Consider the following 24415-nt stretch of genomic DNA (forward strand, 5'->3'; position numbering starts at 1 on the left):
TTCGAATCTTTTGGAAAGTAGGCTAAAAAAATACTACATGAGATGTAGGGCTTTCACTTTCTACCATGCTGCTCAATAAGATGAGTAAAATGGTCACAGCACATTATTTATAGAAACGGTGCTAGGGCAGTGCTCCTGGACATCCTGCTGGCAGGGGCGCTTCTGCTCTGTAGAAAAAGCCTTTCATGAGAAGGATGCCGGTCACCATCACTGCCCTACAGTAACGTTTCTAGATACTGGGCACACCAGAAACCAGAGGCACACGTTTAAATGCTGTCTGTGGCATGTTGTGACCAAAATCTGGGTATAGTTATAGTCACCTTATTAGTTCCCTGAAGGCATTCAAGTGCTTTTCTGAAAGATGGGGGTTTGTGCAAGGCAGAATAGAGGGATACAGAATCACTGGATGGTTTGGGTTGGAAGAAGCCTTAAAGACCATCTAGTTCCAACCCTGCTGCTGTGGGCAGGGACACCTTCCATTAGATCAGGTTGCTCAAAGCCCCATCTAACTCGGCCTTGAACACTTCCAGGGATGGGGCATCCACAACTTCTCTGGGCAACCTGTGCCAGTGCCTCACCACTCTCACAGTAAAGAAATTCTTCCTAATATCCAATCTAAATCTACACTCCTTCCATTTAAACTCCTTCTGTTTCTTTAGATCAGCTGAGGCACAGGCTCTAAGATTTCTGGTATTCCTGCAAAACTGAATATGCTTGGATTTGTGTCCACACCCATTGTTTATGCTGTCTTTTCTACTAACTTATCAGGTGAACAGGTAGTCTGCATAGAGTCTGCTGCCTTTGAACAAGCAGAATCCCTTTCACAATACAGAATAGGAGCTGGTTTTGGGCTTTAAAAATTTATTTATTTCACAAATATGTGCTTCTTTTTTGTCCAGCAGCAATTTATGCTGCTGATTATGTGACTTCCTAACAAATCCCTTGCTTAAAGCATATAGAAAGAAATAATAATAGAGTGAAGAACTCTGAGTCCTGTAAGACTTGGGGAAATCTCTGCCAAAGTAGGTCAATGTGTTCACACATCAGTTTTAGCAGAACTGCTGGAATATTCCTGAGAGAGGCAAAAATCTGAAACTGCTTTATTTGTTGCTGGCTTTGCAATCTGCTTAGACTTACTTTAAAAAGTAGTTAAAAATATGCCGAAACAATTTTCATGGAAACTGAGACAATAGCCATCATGTTGAGGAAAGAAGCAACATGCTCATATCATTATGCAAAGCTCTAAATGATTCCTTCAGTAGGTTCCAAACTTTTCTGATTTAATCCCAGATGCTTCTCATACTTACTATAATTTTTACCCTTAAGAATTAACAAATTATGAGAACTTTCAAAAACCTATGGCAACAATCACCATCTTAGAAAAAAATAGTTTACCTGGGATTTCCTCAAACAGCAGGAAAACAAATAGAACATTTCTGGGAAGTTTAGTGAAATATGTGCCAATTCAAATCCTGGTCTGCATCTAGAAGCCATAGCACTTTCTGCATCCTAAATATGTATATGACTGGATGTACAGGTTTTGATAAAATATTATTATATATTTACACTAATATAGCATGCAAATTCTTTGGTGCCCTTACACCTTTCTCTCAAACCAGGATGTTTTCTACAAAGATTCTCAAATTTTCTTCTCCTTTCTCAGCCGCCGGTAGCTAAATTTAATTCCTGTGTTTTCAACTTTGCTAAGCAGCAACAACTGGCAGCCAATTATCATTTTTGAGCTGTGTTTTCAGCCAAAGAGCTGGATTTAGAGCTCTGAAATGTAAAAACACAACAAGGGTATTTGTATCACATGCGGATTGCCAGCCTTTCCTATAAATAGCTGGGTCATGAGAGCACCTGTGTTTTTTCCCTCCCAGCATTTGATGGATAGCTTTGCTGGCATCTCTGCAATAGACACTACACTAAATTCAAAAGAGAGGCTTAGTCAGTTCTAAGTAATGGAAAGTGTCCAAATTCTCTTTGGCTTTGATTCTAACAGGGAAAGACATCATTTTCTTGTCTCCTTCCAGATTAAACTCCATTCCATTTTCTGCTGCCCTCAATGTGCACTCCTGAAAATCCCACAGATGCATTAACATTCAGTCAATGAAATATTTCTAGCAGCTAGACTACTACAATGTTTAGGTTCTTTTGCAGTTGCAAGGCCTTGATTTTAGCTTGCCCTTACAGTGCATAAATTGCCTTTAGTTTTGACAGCCCTGAACAATACCATCTTGACAGCCTGTAATGTCTTGTACTCTTGCTACTATACCACCCTGTCTTTAAGGCTGCCATTTTGATCTTCCGTTGATTGCTGATAAGAGAGAAGAAATTCATAATCACCATCCAAATCATGAAGAACCTGGATTTTCACGAGTCCTTGTGGAAATCCATGAGGAAACTTCTTTTTCAGTGCGTATTGTTTGGGAATTCCTCAGAATGCGGGTGAAAAAACAACGTGCAAATGTTTTCTCTTTCCCTTGTGCAGGATAAATAAACCACCCCCAGCTGGTAGAGTATCTACAATTCCACATTCCAGCATTGGGGAAGCAGGATGGAGGGAAGGATAGTATATCAAGGGAAGCATGAGCAGCAGGTTCATAGGTAAGCTATACCTATGGAAAAGACGAGATGTAACCTGCTAACATTGACCTCCTAAACCCTCCCCTTGAAGATGCCATGCTACAGAAAGTACAAGCTATTTTCTTGCCGCTCGCAACCTTTGGTTCAGCTGCCTGCAGACTCAGGAGGATTTGCTACCCAAGTTTTTAGTAGATCATGCTTTCAAAGTTTTCTTTGAAACTTCAAAGGCCAGGAGGGTACCTCAGACTGTAAATTAACAGCAACAGCACACAAGTTCTAGACTGTGCCAAGTGCTGGTACTGTCTGGGTAGGCCATTCTGACACGCTGCAGAGTCCTTGACCCAATGTTGTATGAGCCACCTTGGCTATGCTAACATGTGCACTAGTTCAGGGCAAGCTCACCAGCCAAGAATACACCCCATTCTTCAAGTGGCTTCTGCTATCTGTGTTAAGCTTCGGATTACCACACTGATGGAGATCCCAAGATGGCTTAATGGTAGCTCATGCACATCTCTGCATACCCACAGTGATAGATTGCTAGCTAAGCAGTGTAGTCAAATGCGTTCAAAAAGTGTGTGTCAATTCTCAGCGGCCTTTTTCCACATAAAATTCAGTTCAACTGAAGTAATTTCAGGGGCCTGAGCAAATGTAGAGCTCCAAAAGGGCAGGTTCCCAGGTTCCAGCTTACTTTACCTAAGCCCCATTGAAACCGCTGAGATTGGTGACAGAGGACACTCCACCAGATTGACCAGTCTGTGTTTGGCCACAACATTTCTAGCCTGATTTCCTTAGGAAAGGTTTGTGATTGCAGCCTTCATGCAAAGGCATGTACATGCATAAATGTGTGTGTACATTTCCATGTCTATGAATTCCCCTTCTCATCACTGTCTGTCACCCACCACTGCAGCCAAAACTGACAGCAGAGCAGAGATTTCTAACATGCTTGTTTTCTATGGGTCTGTACAAATCAGCAGTTAGTTAATGGATAAAAGCTCTATTAGTGTATCAGTAGTCCAAAGGAAATGTGTAACTCCTATAGGATATGTCTATATCCCTACATTAAATTTTCCAGGATCATTTTCTGCTGTTAAAGGCATCGGGCTGTGAACAGCGCATGCCACATACTGCTAAATGCTCTTGCCCTCCAAAACAGGGTGGCCAGCTACTTGATGGAAATGGTGTTGGCCAAAGCTCACTCTCACCCTGTGTTCCGGATCCATTTGGGAGACTGTTACAGACAAGTTAGAACCATGCCAAGCACCATTTGGATAATTTGACAGTACAGAGCATTGAATTTGAGTGGCCAGAACTGTTTCCTGGGACTGTTTGATTTAGTACAGCCACTGGCAGAGAAACTCAAAAGGGAAGGGCTTAAGAATGTCCCATCCACAAGAAAAGCTTGGATCAAGGTCACTACCATATTAGACAATGGAGAATCCAAGTATGAAGTACAAACCTCCAGGAAATAGGCCTCATTAAATCTGTTTCTGACAGAATGACTTGTTTAGCTGATGGCACCTTATTTAGAATTCACTCCCACCAGCAACCCATTTCAGATATGATACAGCAACTCTCAGCCCTGGATGCCAGATGCATGAGTATTTTTTTTAGCATTCATTTAGCTGTTCAGATTTTGTTCTCTAGTTTGTTTGTAGTAGCTGCCACCGTGATTGTTTTTTTAAGACACTGTAATTATGTGCACCTTTATTGCTTAACATGTGAATCAGATGATTTACCTTATTTGCTATCAGTAGAGGCAACTGAGAATTCAGACTGTGACCTCCATGGCTAAAGCATGAAGATGTTAAAATCTTAGAGCATGAAGTCTGCTAACCAGCAGCTGCAAAGTCTCATCTTCCACAGCACAAAGAGAGACAGAGGACAAATACCGAGTAGCTGCACACTGGATATCTGAAGAACAGCCTCCTGCAAGGACAAACAGCTGAAAATTGTAGCAATGCTGAGAAGATTTAAGACTTGGAGGAGCTGGAAACTTGAATGCCCATGAGGACTCTGAAAATTGCAAGCTGTAGGCTCCATCTCTTGGGTACCAAAGAATGAAATCTCACATTCCTGCTGCAATATTATTAACATCTGTTTGTATTTCAGTGGCACCTAGTGACCCAAATCCAAGATTAAGCCAACCAACTGAAAAATGAATACACATGCACCATGAGTCCGTGTTGCGCATACACATGAAGGGAAAGACTCCAGAGAAGGAAACTCTTTTTGCATGCATCTTTCTTTGTCATATATGCACTTGTTCCATGAATTACTGCAATAACAATACTTGCTTGCCTACAGACTTTTGTCCTGCTACAGAGCAAGCCCCCATCCTTTCCAATTCATCAACATTTTTCTCCTCACCAGAACACTGCCCCTCTTCAAGCTCTTCTTGCGCTCAGAGAGGGCTGTGTGGTGGCTGGCCAGACCTTGCAGGCTGAACCGTGGTGCTGCGGCCACTGCCGCCTCAGATGGCAGTAGGGTTGCCTGTTGTTCCCTGGAGCCTGTCTTAGGACCTTGTCCTTTCCTAGGCTGGAGAAGTGCAGGAACTTTAGTGCTAGCATACCTTTGGGATCTCTATCCCAGTCTGAAATCAACGAACAGGTTCAGAGTTATTAAAGAGGGGCTGACAGACAAGCAGACAGACAGCCAGGCAGAACAGTTGTGTAAGCTTTGTTTCCTTAGGAAAGCAGGCTAAAAAAAGAAACAAAATGCAGTATTCACTCATCATTGTCTACAAAAACACTGAAATCAGCTATTTAACACTTTGCAATGAGCGTAATGGCTCAGCAGAGTTATTTATTCTGCTTGAAAAACCTGTTTCTAGGCCTCAGAGGATTAGTTGAAAAGCAGCATAACCTCTGTGTGACCCTACCCGAGAAGAAGCTGGTCTAACTGGAAGCCTGAAAGCAGTATTTTGAAAGTGGTGGCAACTATGTGTAGCTGTGCTAGGACTGAAGCTAAGGGGAAGTTTTGCAGAGAGAGAAAATACTCTAAGCATCAGAAAGGAGAAAGAGTCACAGAAAGTAAGTGAAAAGTAGGATAGAAGACAAACAAAGAAAAACCCCCGGAAACAGCACCTTAACAAATACATTTAATTGTGCTAAGGAACATGGTATATAATTTAAATGATAGGTTAAAGGTATGTTAGGATAGTTGTTACAAGCTGTACAGTGAAGAAATTTGTACAATACAGATTTGGTGTTCTTAAACACTTTTTAAATCAGCATGAAGCATCACTGCCTCCAAATGCAGTAGATGCCAGAGCAGAGCAAAGACAGCAACATCAGCAACATGAAGCCAGGGCTGAAGCCACAAATCTGCTTTCATCTACCTGCCAGTGTTAGGTTTGGGAGGCCATGTTCACCTGGACTGTAGAGAGATGTCCAGTTTGGGGAGAAGGAAGACAAGAAACATGGGATGGAGCTCTCAGCTGCACAGGCCAGGCCAAACCAAGCCCAGAGCATCCTTGGCTAATACCATCTGACAGAAGGAGGAGGTAGGAGTGTCAATTAGCAGACAATGAGAGCACCACCAAGCTTCAGTTAGGAAACATATACTAAGATTATATATATGAAATAATACAAAATAATACAATGTATATTTTTCACATATAAAACCACAGATATAACTATTTACATATGTATGCACATGTTTATATAAATGCATAGATTTATCTGTATAAAGACTGTGATTTTATTCCCCAGCATAATGTTAAAGAATAAAATCACATTCTTTCCTGCTCTGGATAATCACTTGTCACTTTAATCCTAGTATCAGGTAAGAGCCTTCAATTATATATTGTTGTCCTCTGCCAGACAAGAGTATTGTATATATTAATGGCAGGAATAATCTTACAGATTATATGAACCCTTTCTTGGTAAGCATAGGATTACTCTGCACAGGCAATTCTCTAGTAACTTGTCTTGGCTAAATTTGAGTGTCACTGTAATTGATTTTCTACCACTTTCTCACAGGCTGTCTTTCACTGTTAGTGTCCAATGTACCTTCCAAACTGTTTGTTCTGATGCTCAGTCTAAATATTCTATTTTCTGATGCCGTGGGCTCACATACCTCCCACCTTACCCTAGGTCCCTATTGATAGACACATGCTTGACATCTAATTACCCTGGGCTCTCCTAGCAGTCAGTGGAGACAGCTCCAGAGGATGCAGAGCTTGTAGGTGAATGTTCCTGCTCTCTATGAGCAATGTTACAGCAACACTTCTAATTCCAGTACCTCACTGGGGGTGAGCTGAACTTGGGTTTTGAAATACTACCCCTCCCCTTTAAATAGTCACAGATGATTATCTTGTGATTTAATGCCTCAACCTGAGGACACTCGCAAACAAATACATTATGACTGAAACTCCTGTGTTTTCCAGCATCACTTTCTGCTGCATTTTTCTGGGTTATTTCCTGTTCTCCAATATACTTCTAGTACCACAGTGTCCTTAAATTATTACAATTCACAGGGCATACCAGCAACACCATCTTCACAAATGTCACCAAACATTAAAAATGTTACTTTGCATCCATTTGATATTCTAAAATCAGATCTAATTTTGTGTTTACTAAGTGTGTGAACTAAGCAAGTATACTTCTGGAAATACTAAGCCTGCATGTTATTTCCTGGACCTGTGTGATTGACATACCACGTCTCATCTTCATGTCTATGAATTTCATTTGTATCCCATTAACTTCCTCCTCTATGCACCAAGAAAAAAGTACCATCTCCTGCAGCCCATGCCAAGAAGGAGTTGTCAGAAGTCCTCTCACCAAGGATTCCCCTTTTGACCATCCCTGCTAGGCTGTTGAGGAGGCACCTGTCAATTTGAGAGCAAGTGTTCTGCATGTTGCTGAGCTCGATTTAGCATGCTTGCTGACCAGGATTTGTCTTTTGCTTCCCACAGATGGTTTAAAAGAGACAACTGGGAGACACTGGGCAGGGGGTGTTTGCTGCAGGAAGCAATTCCCTCATTTACGGTGTCACCATATTTTGTCTCACGGGACAGACACACTGACATACTGCCCTTTATTCGAGTAGGATGGCCTCCTTCATCAGCACAGTCTGGAGTGTGTTTTGACACTATTTCTGCCCTTCCTCATGTGTTATCTAAGAATTCATTCAGCAGTGAGATGTGGCAAGTAACCCCAGTGGGTTTTAAACTCTCATCAGTGCTTCCATGCTGAAACTACTAATAAAAGTATTAAGACTGAGCAGGAATAAAGCACTTTCCAATCAATAGCAGCACGCATTTTTGTTTGATGCCCTATTTAAAACAGGGAATTTTCTACTTTCTTACAAACAACAGTTAAAAATGCTTCAATAACAGGTAAAACTGGAAACAGGGTAATGTAGCTTGATCCTAAAGCCATGAAATACTGCAGGGCTAGCTTTTAAGCTAAGACACAAAGCTCCATCAGACAAAATGTCAGCATCTTTCAAAAAAATATTGGCAGCATAAGGACTAACCTTCTTAATAAGGACTCAACAGTGTTACCAACTAAAGGTCAACAAAATCCTACGGCTGTGTGAGGCCACACCTTAGCACATACCTCATCTTTTTGTCTTCTGAGCCTACAAATATTTACACATTTAATGTTAAGTTTTTAGGGGTTTAGTGACCAAAAGTTTATAGTCAAAGGGACTATTCACATGACTGAAGTTAAGCCTCTGACTATGTGTTTGACTATGTGTCAGGACTTTGCACATCTTTTGTTCTACTGAAAGTGATAAAGGCAAATTTTTTCCTCGTGCTTGAGTTGGAAATCCTAAACCTGTTTCCCACTGAATTTCGTCACAAGGACATTTTTAATATGACTTTCAAGACTTGTCAGTGTATGTGTGCAGAAGCAAAAGTGACACATACATTATTTAAAATGCAGAGATAATCGGAGAAAAAACGCCTGAAAAATCTTAACGTAGGGAAATGAACCAAAGACTTCACAGATGTAGAAGAATTAAATTTACTGTTATTGTGAATGAGTTTGTAAGTCCTTTAGCAGAGAAAAAAATGTAGCATTTTTTAATACCTTTTATTATTTGAGTTATCAGGAAACATACCAAGTGACTATTGATAAAAATTGTGTTTACTTCTGCTGTGCTCATGACCAGTCTGTGCTTGCTTTCAGTAAGCAGTTCAGTTACACTACAACTCATGCATATAAAAAACAAAGCTGAAGTTTGTTCAAGTACTGTCCCATAGAAAATTCTGGATTTCTGCAAACAAATACTTGCTTTCACAGAATATGTTTTAAATGGAAAGAAATCCTGTTGACACAGCCAAAAGGGAGATGAAAATTAGATACACAAGCTTCAGACAATTAAACGAGTTCAAGAAGAATTTCTCTTTAGCCTCCACAATCAGGACATCCTATCTGCCACCAGTTACTGTGTGATAATATGACAAAAACTGTGTGGCTGTACTAAGTACTAACTAACTATATAGCCTACTTTTCCAAAGAATTCAGCATCGAAGAAACCTTTCTCTTCAGGGTAAAAAAAATTAATTCTAGGCTGAGGTTTTAAAGATCTGTGCCTTATCACAACAGACACATTCACCCCTGACCATTCAAGAAAACGACACATAAATCACAGAACTTTTAGACATCACAAAATTCCCAGTATAGTGAGGGAACACAAAGTACGTTCTTAAAGCATTTTCTTTAGTGCTTTCCTCTATCAGGGTTAGGATCAGTCAAAAGAAAACAATTCCACACAATCTTTGCAACTGAGAACTACAGACTAAGAGCTCACATTTTCAGCATTTTTAAACAGTCCTATACAAATGTTTATGATTAATTCATAAATCCTAAAACTAATCTAAAAAAAATACGTTTGACTTGCTACTTTGTTCATTGATTTTCCAGACCGAAAAAAAAGGGGGGGAGGGTCTATTTAACTGTTGGACAATTTTTCATTGATTTGATCATCTATTTTATTTAACCTTCAGCTTAATTATATATACCATTTGGCTGAGTAATCAAAGATCAAACAGTTAGCAATCTAAGACCTGTACTCTACAAACAATTAAATAAATGATCTCACACTACAGTGGTACTGCGTTCATTACAGTTGCATGTTGAGGTATCTGGGAAATACTTTCCACAATTTGGCACTTCTATAAGATGCAAGTTCATCAGTTGACTACAAACTCAAGGGAAAATGGAGGAATAAATGAGAGCAAGATGATAACAGTGATAAAATCGTGGTGATCTTTTGGCTGTTAATTCAGTAGTCGGGCTGGTGGAGGATTTACTTTTAACCCTTGATCCCACAATACATACAGTCTATACAATCCTGTATGTAGTCAACACACCTATAAAGTTTAAAGTGATGATAAAGCTTCTAGACGTCTTTCATTAAATCTGAATTTGAATGCAATCCCCATTAAAAAAAGACTGCCTACTTGGCCACATTCCTCAAGTGTAGGTATAATGAATATTTTAAAACAACTTTTCCAGGTGATCTAGAAAGATATGTTTTTGTGTATTGGCATTGGAGTATACCTTACTGGTCTAAAGAGAACTGATTTTTTTTTAAAAAATACTGCTAGAATTGTTGATTTCTGCAAGCATTTGTTTAATAAAGACTTGTGTGAAAACTTCTCTTTCCCAGATGTTCAACATTATTTAATAAGAATTAAAATGAGGGATGAAAATGTCTCAGTAGGCGTCTTGGAATCAGTAAACTCAATCAACCAACTAACCAGCCAACTAAAAACAAAACAAGAAAGGAAGATCAAGACTTGACTTGAACTTTCTAAGAAAATGCAGAAGCAGAATTACCGCTTTTTCAGGGCTGAAAGGTGAGAATTTTCTTAGGACTACTTCTTTTAGAAGGAAGAAAAAATTGCATACATCTTTGCAAATCAGCTTAGAGACTACAGTCAGCAATATTAATGAACAGAGAGAAGCATTCTGTCTAAACCAACAACGGCAGCTTCATAGGAAAAAAATACCTTTTCATTAAAATTTTAAAAAAAATTATTTATGAAGCAGTCACACTGGATTTAAAGCACACGTCAGACTGATTTGTCATGATTCTGACTGTTTTGAGTAAAATCCCCATAGTATTCCTTCTTGTTGTCTTTATAATTACTCTGTACAAAGATGCAAACTACTGCATATGCTAGGATGAATGCACACAACTGTGTCAAAGAGTAAAGGAGCCAAAGAAAGAAAATATTAAAATACTGCTTCTTTTGGTATCCTTGGAGAATCTGTGGTGGTCACAAGGCTTGTTGTTTCCTGTCTGAAGAAGCATTACAGATACGGAAGACAGATCCCTAAATATTTACACTGTGAAGATCTTATTCTCTTGCACTAGCCCAAATCATAAGATTTTAAAGTTGAAATAAGGGTTATTCCAGACACTCACTCTCCCTGCCTGGCAGTGAAGACTGCATCAAGCTCATCTGTGCTTGTTCATTTGGGAAGCATGTATGTAGGAGATGCAATCCAAAGGGATTCCTCTATCGGCAGCCCTCCAGCAGTCTTTGGTCTGTAGCTGAGGTAATGATGGGATTTCAGGACTGTCTGCCCTGTAGTCAGTCATGAGCAGTGACCATGGTCAACAAGCTGCTGAATCCATCCAGTGATAACACAAGTACCTCTGGTTCCATCTGGCTGATCAATATAGTTAATTAAAAAATAGCAGGTAGACCTGTTTGGAATAACTTACTTTTTACACGTGGTCAGGTGTGTGGTGGCTGAATTTTTAAATACGTGGTGTTTTGTAAATCAGGTATATGATGAAATTTCTTTTCCCACCTTGAACAACTAAAGAACACAATCCAAAACAATTTCAGTGCTTTAACTTTAATTTCATATAGTTTAATGGATATGAAAAGAAATTAAAATTGTTAATCGGAAAATCCCATTTTTATGGTTAGACTAATGCTTACAAAAAAATGAAAGAGAAGTAAGCTTACACCTGAAGAAAATAGATAAGGAAAGAAAAAGGGGATGACATGAAAATGTTCATATTTACAAACAGCATTAAAAAATTTATTTCAAACATGCCACTTCAGATGTGCTTTGTCTAGTCTAGACCATTATTTTGATTGTTAACAGATCAGTGACCATATTATGCAGGTAAGTTTACACTGTTATCTAAATTTCAGTTTTGCTTCAGTTTCTCTTTATAAGAATAGAACTATATGGACCCAATTAAAAAAAACCAACCTGTTTCACACATTGTACTAAGAAACAGCCCAATTATGCAAAATGAATATAAGTTAATTAGTATAGGCAAAGCAAACATTTAATCAATAACAATACTGCTCTTTTAATTCTTCTTCAGCCTTGCTGATGTTGATTAGGTGCATACAAACTTTACAGCTCCATCCTTTTTAAGTTGCTTTTGCACAAATTTTTAAGTCTAGAAACCAACTCATCTGTATTCATAGCCTATGTGCTTTAAAAGTAGTTGGACTTTGTTCAAACATTCAAAAAATCATCTTTGAGCTGCGACTCATCATAGAAGATTCAATTCCTCAAAGGAAATTGTTCTGGGAAAGTTATAAGAAGAGGAATTTATAATGGCAGTTGGCTTGCAATGTCGAGCTCTCATCTCAAAAATGTTTACACATGTGAGTATTTCATTTAAGACAATCTAAGATTTCAGTGTTGCACCAAGGATAAAGATGTAGATTGTGGGCACCTTTGTGATGCTGTACTGAAATCTGTGAAGGTTACACGTAGGCAGCTCACTTTCAGGTAGTATGGTCTTTAAGTATGGGCTTCTATCTGATTATCCATTTTAAAAAATAATACTGTCTTGGCCTCAGGAAAAGAAGAATCTTATTTAACTATGTGTCAATTGTTCTTTAGTGTCTGTATAAAGGCAGTACAGCCATGGAAGGAGCAAGGGTTGCAAGTCTACCTGTCAGGTACCTGGAGACCTGAGCTGAATGCTTGCATTCCAGATAAAAGGAATTAAACTGCAAAAGGCAGGGTTTTCTCAAAAGCCACCCCTACCCCACACCAAATGAGAGCTAGATAAGCCAGGTTAGCAGGGAGAGGCAAGATGGAAGGGTGAAATTCAGGAACAGGCAGCAAAAGCTCCCACTGTGTGTGACCTGGAATCCTTGCCCTTTTCACAAAATGGAGCAAGAAAAGCAGCTTTTTAGTTCCTCAGTGATTAAACACCACACACTAAACATGGGAGACTCAAATCTCGTCTCTGCCTGAAGGAACTAACATTTACATCTCCCACAAGAACTCTCTAATGACTCAGCTATATGATATAATACCTTGGACTCTCACAACTTTTTTTTCCCATTAAAGCTCTACTACTCTTCCTTATGTGCTTAAATATTCACTGCAGCAAGAGCCAAGGCCTGTTTTTTCTCCATGCCCTGTTGGCTGTCCTGACCAGCAGGCTCCACAGTCAGGTTACAACATTAGCTTGAGCCCTTCAAGTCCTGCAAAACCTTCACCATTCCAGGCAAACCAGACCAATTTCAAAGCAGTCATTTGAGACACTTCCTGCCAGCTCATGGGTGCCTGCTCTCCAGGCATGGTGCACAGCCTACCTACTACCAGGTTGCTGGAGAAACAGGGGAGAGGGTGTGGACCTGTCCCCCTCTCTGCAGGAATGCGGGACATCCCACCTATCGAGCTCTCAAAGTCCGGCTGGAGAGGGTTCTGCTGACAGGAGAGGTAGAGCAATGCCAATGGCGGGGGTCCACTGTGCTTCTGGGGCCATGAGATACCTGCCAGGAAGCTCTGTGCAAGCCAACAGGCACAAGGATGCGAAGGAAAATGTCCTGGCAGATATGTGTGCATCGAGTGTCTCTGGAGATCAGGTGGTTGTTGCTCACTGATGGGGAGAAGCTAGCTCTGCTTGGGATGGGATGGGATGGGATGGGATGGGATGGGATGGGATGGGATGGGAGCAGCCCTGCCGTGGTGGGCGTGTTGAGCTTGGCTCTGAGGATGCCGGCACTGGAACCGTGAGGGAAGGTCGGGTGATTTCACCTCAATCCTGTTTAGTAAGTTTTGACCAGCACTTTTTTTTTTTTTTTTTTTTTTTTTTTTTTTTTTTTTTTTTTTAAATCAGTGCTTCCGTGCGGTTCCTCTGGAGCTTTCATAAGAAGCTCCTCCACACACACACACACACACACACACACACACGTATATTGACACACCGCATATGGATACAGATGAACGATTCCACCTGACCCGGCCGCCTCCGGGCATCACTGCCCCGGCACCGGCGGTGCAGAAGGCGACTGCGGGGTGGGCGGCGGCCATTTCGGGGCGTGAGGGGAGCCGTTGGCGGCGACCCCCGTCGGGGATGGCACGGAGCGGGGCACCGGGGCGAGCCGCTCGCCCCGGGCACAAAGGGAAAGGCGGCCCCGAGCAAGGGGGATGCGCGCATACTCCGCTTTCCTCCCATGCGCGGGGGAAGGAGCGGGCAGGAATATTCTGGACCGAGGGAGGGGAGGAAGGAGAGAAGGTGATGAATAACTTGAATAAATCTGCGGCGGAGCTGAGGAGGGGGGAAGGGAGGGAGGGAGGCGGCGGCGGCAGCAGGTCATGTGAGGCACAGTCATGCTGCGGGCAGAGAGGGGACACCTGGCGGCTACACGACGCGGCCGGGGGGCGGCCGCCCGCACTGGCCATGGCCGCCGGCTCGCCCCCTCCCCAGCCGGGACACCCCCACACGCGGCGGGCTCGGAGCCGTTCGGCCATTTCCGCCACGCGAGCCGAGCCCTATTTCCGCCGGCCCCGGCCAGACGGGCTTTATGTCTGCCGGCGGCGCGCGCGTGCGCGGCGGCCGCCATCTTACGTTGTCTCTCGCCCGCCCTCCCCTTTGGCGAGCTCTCCCCTCCTCCCCCCCGCGGCGCCTCCTCCAGCGCTCCGTGTGGAGACGGGGCCGGCACGGGGAGGGAGAGACCCGCGGCGGCGGGGAAGCCGGGAGTAGACCCTGAGGGAAGAAAGGACGGGGCGGACGCACACGCGGGAGGAGGACGGATTCCAGGCGCGGTTCTGCGGAGGACGAGCGGGTGCCGCCTGTTATAAAGGGGGAGGAGGCGGCGGAGGGGGAAGGAAGAGCGTGCGGAGCGGAGCCTCCTCCAGAGACAGCCAGACACAGGGAGGAGAGAGAGGCTGCCTGGCTGGCTCCCCCTTCCTCCTTCCCTCCCCCCCTCCCCTCCTTTTCATGGACTCTCTTGTCGGGTTGCTGCTGCTGCTTTTCTTCCGTCCTTATTCCGTCTCTCTAATACCCAAAATGATTCAGCTCCATGGCTGCCACTGACGGGGATGTCCCTGCCCGGCTCAGCCTGCCGCTGCCGCCCTGCTGTGCGCCAGTCCTGTACGTATCCGCGCCTTCCTCCTCCTACTACTACGAAGAGCGGTGATGGCGAGGGGCGCCGGCCGCCTCGCCGGGCTGCCCTGCGGGCCCGCCGGCTGCCCTCGCCCCGCCGAGGCGGGGAAGGAGGGAGGGCGGTGCTGCCGGCTGCCGGCGAGCCGCGGCGCCCGGCGGAGCCTCCGCGGGGAGGAGGAAGGGGCTCGCCCCCGGGGCGGCCGGCTGGCTGCCCTCCCGGGAGAGGCGCAATCGTGGGGTTGGGGAAGGGGGGTGGGGGGCGGGGGTGGCCGAGCAGAGAGGTGGTGGTAGAAATCAAAGGGAGGCGGGGGGGAGGGTGGTAGGGAGAAAGAAAGTGAATGGCGGAGGATTGAAAGTGTCACATTCAGAGGCGGCGGAGGACCGGTGCTCGCCCCCTCCCTGTCTCGGAGGGGAGGAGGAGGGGAGGGGGGTGGTGGTGAGCGGCGGTGCCGAGCTGCCTTAGCCCGTGCACTGCGGGAGTCGGGGGGGGTTGTGCGTGGTGGTGTCTCTGCCCTGCCCTAAGCACACAGCTAACTGTGTGTGTGTGTGTGTGTATGTGTGTGTCTGTCTCTTTCCATACCGGGGGATTGCACTCTTAAAATACACCCGATACAATGCACCAGCCTGACTCAGCCGCAGACATTAGTGCTAGGAAGATGGCGCACCCGGCGATGTTTCCTAGAAGGGGCAGCAGCAGTAGCAGCGGCAGCAGCTGCGTTAGTGCTCCCACTGCACCAGGTACCGGCGTTGGGAGCGCTGCCCTCTCCGCCGAGGATTATCAGCCGCCTTTGCTGGTCCAGCCACCACCTCCATCTCCTGCATCAGCTTCAACAGCGGGTCCACAGCCGACACCCCCTCATCCACAAAGCCTGAACCTCCTCTCGCAGTCTCAGCTCCAGCCACAGCCCCTTGCGCAGGCTGGAGCTCAAATGAAAAAGAAAAGTGGCTTTCAAATTACCAGTGTCACCCCTGCTCAAATATCAGCTAGTATGAGCTCTAATAACAGCATAGCTGAGGATACAGAAAGCTACGATGACCTGGATGAGTCTCACACTGAAGACCTGTCATCTTCAGAAATCTTGGACGTGTCTTTATCCAGAGCCACTGACTTGGGAGAACCTGAGAGGAGTTCTTCTGAAGAGACTCTAAATAACTTCCAAGAGGCAGAGACTCCTGGGGCTGTTTCTCCAAACCAGCCTCATCTTCCTCAGCAGCATGCTCCTCTGCCTCATCACCCGCAGCAGAGTGTTGTGATCAATGGAAGTGTTCATCCCCATCATGTTCATCATCACCACCATCTTCACCACCACCATCATGGACACCATCATCCATCGCATCCTGGGGTGGGTAGTGCCCCAGTTTCTGGAGGACCACCTCCCAGTCCATCATTTAGAAAACTATCAACAACTGGAAGCTCTGACAATGTTATACCAACTGCACCAGTTTCTGCTGCATCATCCACTGGTTCCCTGGCATCTGCCGTGTCTAATATCCGCACTACGAGTACTCCTGGCAATTTAGGTATAAGTCCTGCTACTGGAACTAGTACCTTAAATAATATTGGTGGTGGTAGTTCTAGTGTGGCAAGTAACGTGCTTGGTACTATAAATTTAAGCAACATCACGAGTACTGGTAATGTAAATGCTTTGTCTGGAACTAGCAGCAATGCTAATGCGAGTATCTTGAGTGGTGTTGGCAATGGTACGAGTGCTTCCTCTAGTGTCATTAACAATGTTACTAATCCAACTGCAGGAATGGCAGTGGGATCAAGCCAGCAGCAGCCTGCATCTGGCACGTCAAGGTTTAGGGTTGTAAAATTAGATTCTAGTTCTGAACCTTTCAAAAAAGGTAGATGGACTTGCACTGAATTCTATGATAAAGAAAATACTGTTGCAGTTTCGGAGGGAGTAGCAGTAAACAAAGCAGTAGAGACGATAAAACAAAACCCGCTTGAAGTGACTTCTGAAAGGGAGAGCACCAGTGGGAGTTCTGTTAGCAGCAATGTAAGCACACTGAGTCACTATACAGAAAGTGTGGGAAGTGGAGAAATGGGAGCACCTACTGTGGTACAGCAGCAAGCATTTCAAGGTGTGGGTCCGCAGCAGATGGATTTTAGCAGTACTGCTCCTCCAGCAATTCCAGCATCTAGTATACCACAGAGTGTTTCTCAATCACAGCTTGCACAAGTCCAGCTGCATTCTCAAGAGGTAAATTATCCACAGCAGAAGCCAGGGGTCCAACCTCCTGCACAGGCCAGTCTAACCACTGTTACTGGGGTTCAGCCAGCCCCAGTTAATATACTAGGTGTATCCCCATCTCTGGGCCACCAGCAACCTGCCCTTCAGAGTATGGCTCAACAGCAGCTGCCGTATTCACAGCCAGCACAGCCTGTGCAGACTTTGCCAGTGGTGCAGCAGCAGCAGTTGCAGTATGGACAACAGCAGCAACAGCAGCCAGTTCCTACGCAGATGGCCACGGGTCACGTTAAGCCGGTGAACCAAAACTCTGTCACAGGGGCTATGCCAGACTACATGCAGCATCAGCAGATCCTTCAGACTCCAGCCCCTGCCATGCAGCCAAGTTCTACAGGAGTAGGAGCTGGACAACCGGTTCCTGTTGCCCAGGCACAGGGCATGCAGCCTTCAGTGCAAGCACATCCAGCTGCTGCCCCAGCTCAGCCTGTTGCCCATGCTCCAGCAGCAATACCAGGTGTAGCTGCCAGTGGTCAGATACTAAATGTTGGGCAGCAAGGAACTGTAGCTGCTGTGGTGCAACCACCATCTGCTTCAAACCAAATTCCACCTCCAGTTATGCCATCAACTGCTGCTCCTCCGTCTTCCCAAGTAGTGCAGCCTGTGCAGACAGGAATAATGCAGCAGGGATTACAGGCCGGTGCTACAGGCCTTCCTCAGCAAATGGTCATTGCTCAGCAAAACACCTTGTTACCTGTACAGCCACAGGCACAAGGAGTGGAATCTGTAGTTCAAGGGATGACTGGCCAGCAGCTGCCTGCGGTAAGCCCTATACCCTCTGCTAGTACTGTTCCTGCACCAAGTCAAACTGGTTCAGCTGTGCCTCCTGGCATACCTTCTGCTTCTGTAGGTTTGGGACAGCCACAGAATATAGCACAGGCTTCGGCTGTGCAGAATGGCAATTTGGCTCAAAGCGTTAGTCAGCCTCCCTTGATATCAACAAGTATAGGTATGCCAGTGGCACAGAGTGTGCCACAGCAGATGCCACTAAGCTCTACCCAGTTCCCTGCACAATCACTAGCTCAGTCCATTGTAAGCCAAATCGAAGATGGCAGACGCCCTACAGAACCTTCCTTGGTGGGTTTACCTCAAGCTGCCAGCGTCGAGAGTGGTGGTGGAGCATCGGCCGCTTCAGATGGCGGTAGCAGCAGCATGCCATCCTCGGCATCCCTCTTTCCGCTGAAGGTGCTGCCGTTGACAACGCCTCTTGTAGATGGTGAGGATGAGAGGTAAGACTGCCTGTAACTTCATTAAAAGATGAAGTTTGATAGTTTGATTTGCGCTAACTTGCAAGCCTTTTTACAGCCGTTCTGTGAAATGAAGCAGTGTGATGTTTCTGTCTAATTAAAATACTATTTGTCAGGTCTCAGCACATGCAGATAGTGTATTAAAGAACTTGTTTTTCTCTTGAAGGGGTGGGTTGTATTGATTATGCTTTGAAACTGCTGTGTGGGTAAATTGTGCTTAACAGTCTGTTCAGTGTGTATATTCCCATTGTGTAGAGGAAGACAGAAGAATACTGTGGAGTGTGGGTATACTAGTGGTGATTTTAGTTTAGATTATTTATTATACAGAAATAATTAATATTTATTCTTAGGTAGATTTTTTTTTTCACAAGCCTAGACTTCATCCTGCCTTAGCTTCTCTTTTTTAAGTATTGACTTTACTAAGGCTGAACCAGTTGCTATTCTGTGGTGTATTTAAAACCTCTTTGACAGCCAAGAGACACTTTAGGCAAATGAGTATGGTGGGATAAGAAGTGTTCAGCAACATTGTTGTGGCTCTTTGAATTGAACCTGGGGTACTTTTGGTCTAGATGGTTTTGCTTCAAAGCATTAATGCATGGCGAGATCCACTCAGGCCTGTGGAAGGGCGGTGAGCCTTTGAATCTGGTGCACCAATTCTGTGCAGTTAGAGTAAGAAAACTGCATATTTTTTTCCCATTTTCACCCATTCAAACTACATGTATTCTCTCACCTTCACCTTTTCAAGTAAGTGACCACTGCCTGGTCTTCATGCATGTGAATATTCTCATTTCTTTGACAGTGTGTCCAGACAAGTTGTATCAGTTGTGAAAGACCATTGTGTGTGTAGGCCGAATTGACTGAAACATCAATTTTAAAGTGTGGTTTGGTATTAATTGTGTGTGGAAAGTCCTCAATGTATTGAGGACCTCTTGTGATATGGGTTTGCAAGTGGCCAAGAAGACTGGTGCTTCTTCCAAAGAACTTTTTGTCTTAAGAAGCTACATTAATGGGAGAAGTAATTTTTAGCATAAATAACTCACCTTGGGAATGTGGGGCAGGACGGAAAAGACCACTGGAAAAACTGAGCCTAGGGTGAGCAGACACAACAAGGCACTAAACACAAGATGGGAAAAATGCCATAGCAATGGGAGGTGAAGCTCTTTTTAAATACCTTCTTGGTGCCATAACTTAAATCAGGAGTAATACCAGTGGCCAGACCTTATTAATTTTAATTTTTGTTTTAATAAAATGGGTTGCTGGGAGAGGCTGGATTCTTTTCTTAATATTGAAAATCCTAACTCTATCAGCAGTCTCTTGATTATGTTGATCATAAGGTGTTGACTGCCGTAGTGGCTTTCATCACATCTTTCTAAGATGCCAGAGAACTGTAATGAGTAGCAGCTTGTCCTCCAGGAGTGCTAGAAGACAAGTTCCAACACTGTTGCATTCTGATTATGTTTTTTTAAGTCAATAAGTATGTGAAGGTGGTAGAAGGCATATTGAGGTGTTAAAGCCAACAGTGTCACTATTATGCTACTAGCAGTTTTTCAGGAATGTTTTTTGGTTTTCTTTTATTTGAATTTTGTAAACCAAGACACTAATCCTTCTCTTCACAGGTGCCATTGGTGTTTGGTGGTGCAATTTGTTTTAATTGTTGTGTGGTTGTTGTTTTTTTGTTTTGTTTTCTTTTATCAACCAAAAAACCCCCTGGGCTCTCAGGGGATCCTAGCCACAGAGGAGAATCATAAGTTTATTGATACTCAGTGTTTTGGAAAATGACATTTAGAATATGTCTGTACCCTGATTTTTAAGAGCATATGTTAGCAGTTTGATATGATTGGTAGTTTTTCCAGAATGTTTAAGTCCCTCCGGGTAACAATAGCCAGAAATACCTTCTTCCTCTGTTGTTTGGCCAGCCAAAGATCATATCCTTTCTTCTCCCATGCACGTTGTGTCTTTGTTCAATCTGTCATCTTCAGGTAGACTACACTTTGTTTAGCTGCAGTTGGAAAATCATTTAGATTCTTTACACAAAGCAGGATATGACACTATTAAATGGAGACCAAAAATAATTTGGGTTTTTTTGCATGGCAGTAGTGGCCAGGTCACTTTTGTGTACAGTCTGAAAATTTACAGCAGCATGTCTCCCTGTGTATTTGTATGCGACATTAAAAACTAGTGAGATTGCTTCTGTTTCCTCTTCCAGGGGATCTCAGGGCAGGGTACTTATATTGTCATCTTCTCTGGAATTTTGGGCTGGAGCTTAAGAGTTTGTTACTCACTACAGGCAGTGCAAGATATATTGTTATTCTGCTTGGCTCCCCACTTTTCTGGCCATGGGATCTCTCTAGTTAGAGTTTTTTGCTGGTTGATTAGATTATTCCCTCTTTTACAGGAGGTAAAGGGTAGTGTCTTGTAAAAGGGCATAAGCATTTCAGAAGCAGGTGTATTGTAAATATGTGTGTTTGAAATCCCCACTTCTCTCTGTCTTATCTGCACACACATATGTCACTGAAGATTTCTATCAATACATCCCAAGGGATTCTAAACCTGGCAAAGGAAAAGGTAGGAGAAAAGAAGTGAGTGATGACATAATTGGGCCAGCAAAGAAGCTGTAAAATTCCATGTAGCGTGCCTTTGAAAAAACATCTGACCCATGTAATACCTTGTATAGATTAACTCCCAGCTTTCCTTAAACCTGTATATAATTGCGTTTAAGGCCATGCCAGTATCTTTAAGTCTTTAGTCTGTTCAGTTTTTAGAACACCATTTGCAGCTCTTTGTATGCCTGTTATCAGGCCATGGCCTCTTAAATATAGACATTGTGGAGTGTATCTGCTTTGAGAACCATAACCTTTATTTCCCCAGTATGAATGACTTTTATTTCAAGTCATTGTGAAGATTAGATATTAAAAATGAGGTGCTTGGCAGAATGCCATATGGAAAAATAATTTGCAAACGTTAATAAATAAAGAGAGGATACAAAATCACCACACACCTGTAGTTCTTCTGACTAGTCTTTCTTAAGCCTATTGGGTGTGCCATAGGTGTTTGTATGTTGGGAGATTCATCGTCTTAATTTTTTGGTCTGCAAAAACGCAGGCCAGTTTTTTTGGTTATTAAATACTTTTTTTTCCTTCTCCTTAACTTGGGCCATGGTATGGACTCAGTGCATAATTCTTACATAGTTTGTTGGATTTGGAGTGGCTACCTTGATTTATTCACTATAGGTATTAAATCTTGCTTATTTTAGACATGGTCTTTTGAGTTTAGTGTTTCATCTTCAGAACTGTAAAAGAGGATTGCTTTTATTTTCATGTGTTTGATATTTAAGCATGGAAGAATGCATGTTTTATACCACAGTGAATATTTTTGTGTATTTATACTTAATGTTACAAAATCAGTTTTACATCTTCATAGACAATGTTTTGCTTTACATGCTTGCACTAAGGTTTTGTATGGACTTATATTATTTTTAAGTTACCTGTAGAGTGAAAACTTGAAAAGTTAATGTATTTTACAGCATTTATAAAGGCTGCTATAAGTGAATTTAAAAACAGCTTAATCTGAAATGTTGTTTGCTGTTACTCAAAAGCAAATTTTGTGAATGAAGGATAAAAGAACTAATAACTGCCTCTCTGTCCTTGACAATGTTTCCTGTAGAATTGTTTGCATTCTTCAGGCTGGTGCAAGTTGTGTTCACCTGTTTGTGCTTTTCATCCAACAGTGAAGCTAAAGAGAAGGAGGAAAAGATGATGGCAAACACAAAACAGGCATAGAGACTTAAAATATTTTTTTTTTTTACCTGACAATTTCATTACATTTTAAGAGAAATTTTTATTATCCTTTTAGAAATGTTTTCTGTGTAGGACGTGTGTTTTGGCTTGTTACTAAGTTTGCAGAGAGGGTGGAAGATTAAAGCTAAACATGAGAATCCAAAGACTTGTGAGCAGCCTTAGAGAAATCTCTAGCAGTAGTAACTAGTACTAGATTGTAAAGTGAAGTACAGTCAGGAAGCTACATTAATGTTCATCCTGTATGCAGCTGTGTGGTGGAAAGGTTGACCAGGTATGAATGAGGTTTTTACAGATGTAGTTCAATACTTTTTGCAGATTTTAGTAAGCAGTAGGGAATGAAGTAAGTAAAGTAGAGCTGTAAGTTTCAATTACATTTTTGATGCAGCAACTATTTTGCATACTTACTTCGATTTTGTAAATGGTTTTAGAGTTCGTATAGGCTTTTTTATTTGCTGGAAGTTTTGCTGCTATTTGATGAGAAAAGGAAAAGATACTTTACAATGAAGGATTTCTGGTGGATTAGCATAGATATATAGTGTTTTGTTTTTTTTTTTTTAGTTGCATCCTAGGGGCACTGTTGTTATTTTCTGTTTTGCACATTTTAGACTTGCTTCATAGTTTTGCCACCATTTTGAAAACCATGTGATTTGAGTTCTAGGAGGTGAACTGTTAAAAAAGTCTGTTCATATCTTCAGTTGAGCTTTCTATGGAACTTGAAAAAATTATTAACCTCACTAGTGACAAGTCAATTGAGTAGAAAGAGAGAACTTTGGTGAAGAAAGTTTGTTTGCTGTTGTGTTGTGCTGACAAGTCCAGTCTCTCACTTGTCTGACGGAGTAGAATACCTGTTGTTGGTGGAATTGACTTTGTTAGTTCTGCTCTAAGAACAATAAGGAATTTAGGGTCTGCACCTTGTATGTCTGCTGACCAGCTGTAGGTGGCAATACCTGTTTTGATGGACCTTTTCCTGATGTCTTTTATAGATGCATTTTCTGCATACCATCATATGCTTTGAACTAAGGGTTGCTGCAGTACTTGGTATTGCATTGCGTTTCAAGACAGGAAGAGTCAACAGATACCAGAGGGTTGTAAAAGCAGTAATTTAGCACTTAAGATAAGGCAGATGCTGAGAAATTAATCTCTTCAACTGACTGATTTCCGTAGCACTGCAGTTTTGGTTGGTCTTTGGAGCAGTGCATAAATATGAAAGCATCTATGTATGCATATGTGAAAATGAGCAAACAAGGTTTTAAAATATTAAATGTTGAAAAACTGTCTTTGTTATTATCTCAGGATTTGCATTTTTTACAGGCTAATCTGGAAATCAGAATTAAATACACTGACAAATGGATTGGTAGTGAAGTGTTTCAGCCTTTACAAGTTACTGTGATCTAGATAATGGGCGACAGAGTAATGACTGTATCAGTCAGTGGTAAGCTAGCAAAGTAAAGCAGAGTGGGAGGGGAAAATAATTGAAAAACAAACACCACCACCCCCTCCAAAAAACCCTAAACAAACAAACAAAAACCCCAGCCCAACCTAGCAACCCCCAGTATGTTAATGTATCTTGCTTAGGCATAAATAAAAAGCTGTATTGTTAGCACACCTGTACTACAAAGAGACCCCCTGTAACCTGTTCATCTTACAGATAGTAATAAAGTAAATAAGCCTTTTCAGACCTGTCTGTAACAGCTTAGGAAGTACATCAAATTGTCAACAGTAGTATTGCTAGTGTGGTCTTTTAAACAAAAAACTGCATGCCTGAATATCAGTGTAATTATAGCAAGTGTATTCTTGGTATGACCTTTCTGGGAATAATTTGTGATCTGGGGTTGCAGTGTGATGTAGGTGAAACATAAAAATGACTAGAACAGAATGGTGTGTCTTTGTTCTCATTGATTTAATGCACTGGTTCTTTTTCTATTCTTTTGATTAATTTATGAGACTAAAATGTACTGTGTGTAATATGTATTATACTTTAACAAATGACTGAAAGCTTCTTAAAGTGGACCTGTACCTTTCATTTACTGCATTTAGACCATCAAAAGCAGTGCTACTAAGCAAAAGCATGCTTTAACAGCATGCTAAGAGGGACTTGAGAGTAAGATTATTCAGTAAATTATTTCATGGTAATGATCACCGTAAATAAGAAACTAGCTTATTCTCAGCATGGCTGTACAGGAAACCATAGCCT

At 42.7% G+C, this 24415-nt stretch overlaps 1 protein-coding gene across 2 annotated transcripts in view; it reads left to right on the forward strand.

The window, feature by feature from the left end:
• Positions 1-14434: 14434 nt before the first annotated feature.
• Positions 14435-24415, forward strand: part of TSC22D1 (TSC22 domain family member 1) — a 93221-nt gene continuing 83240 nt past the window's right edge. The window contains exons 1-2 of one of the 2 annotated variants that reach the window (XM_032099795.1): positions 14435-14913; positions 15549-18406. In XM_032099795.1, the coding sequence (XP_031955686.1) occupies positions 15582-18406 (2825 nt within the window). In that variant the 5' untranslated portion in view covers positions 14435-14913; positions 15549-15581. Of the gene's footprint in view, positions 14914-15539; positions 18407-24415 lie in introns of those variants that run through there. The other variant, XM_032099794.1, reaches the window with a different exon arrangement.

Source organism: Corvus moneduloides, chromosome 2 (genome assembly GCF_009650955.1).
Source record: "Corvus moneduloides isolate bCorMon1 chromosome 2, bCorMon1.pri, whole genome shotgun sequence".
In the NCBI taxonomy this organism is placed as follows: Eukaryota; Metazoa; Chordata; class Aves; order Passeriformes; family Corvidae; genus Corvus; species Corvus moneduloides.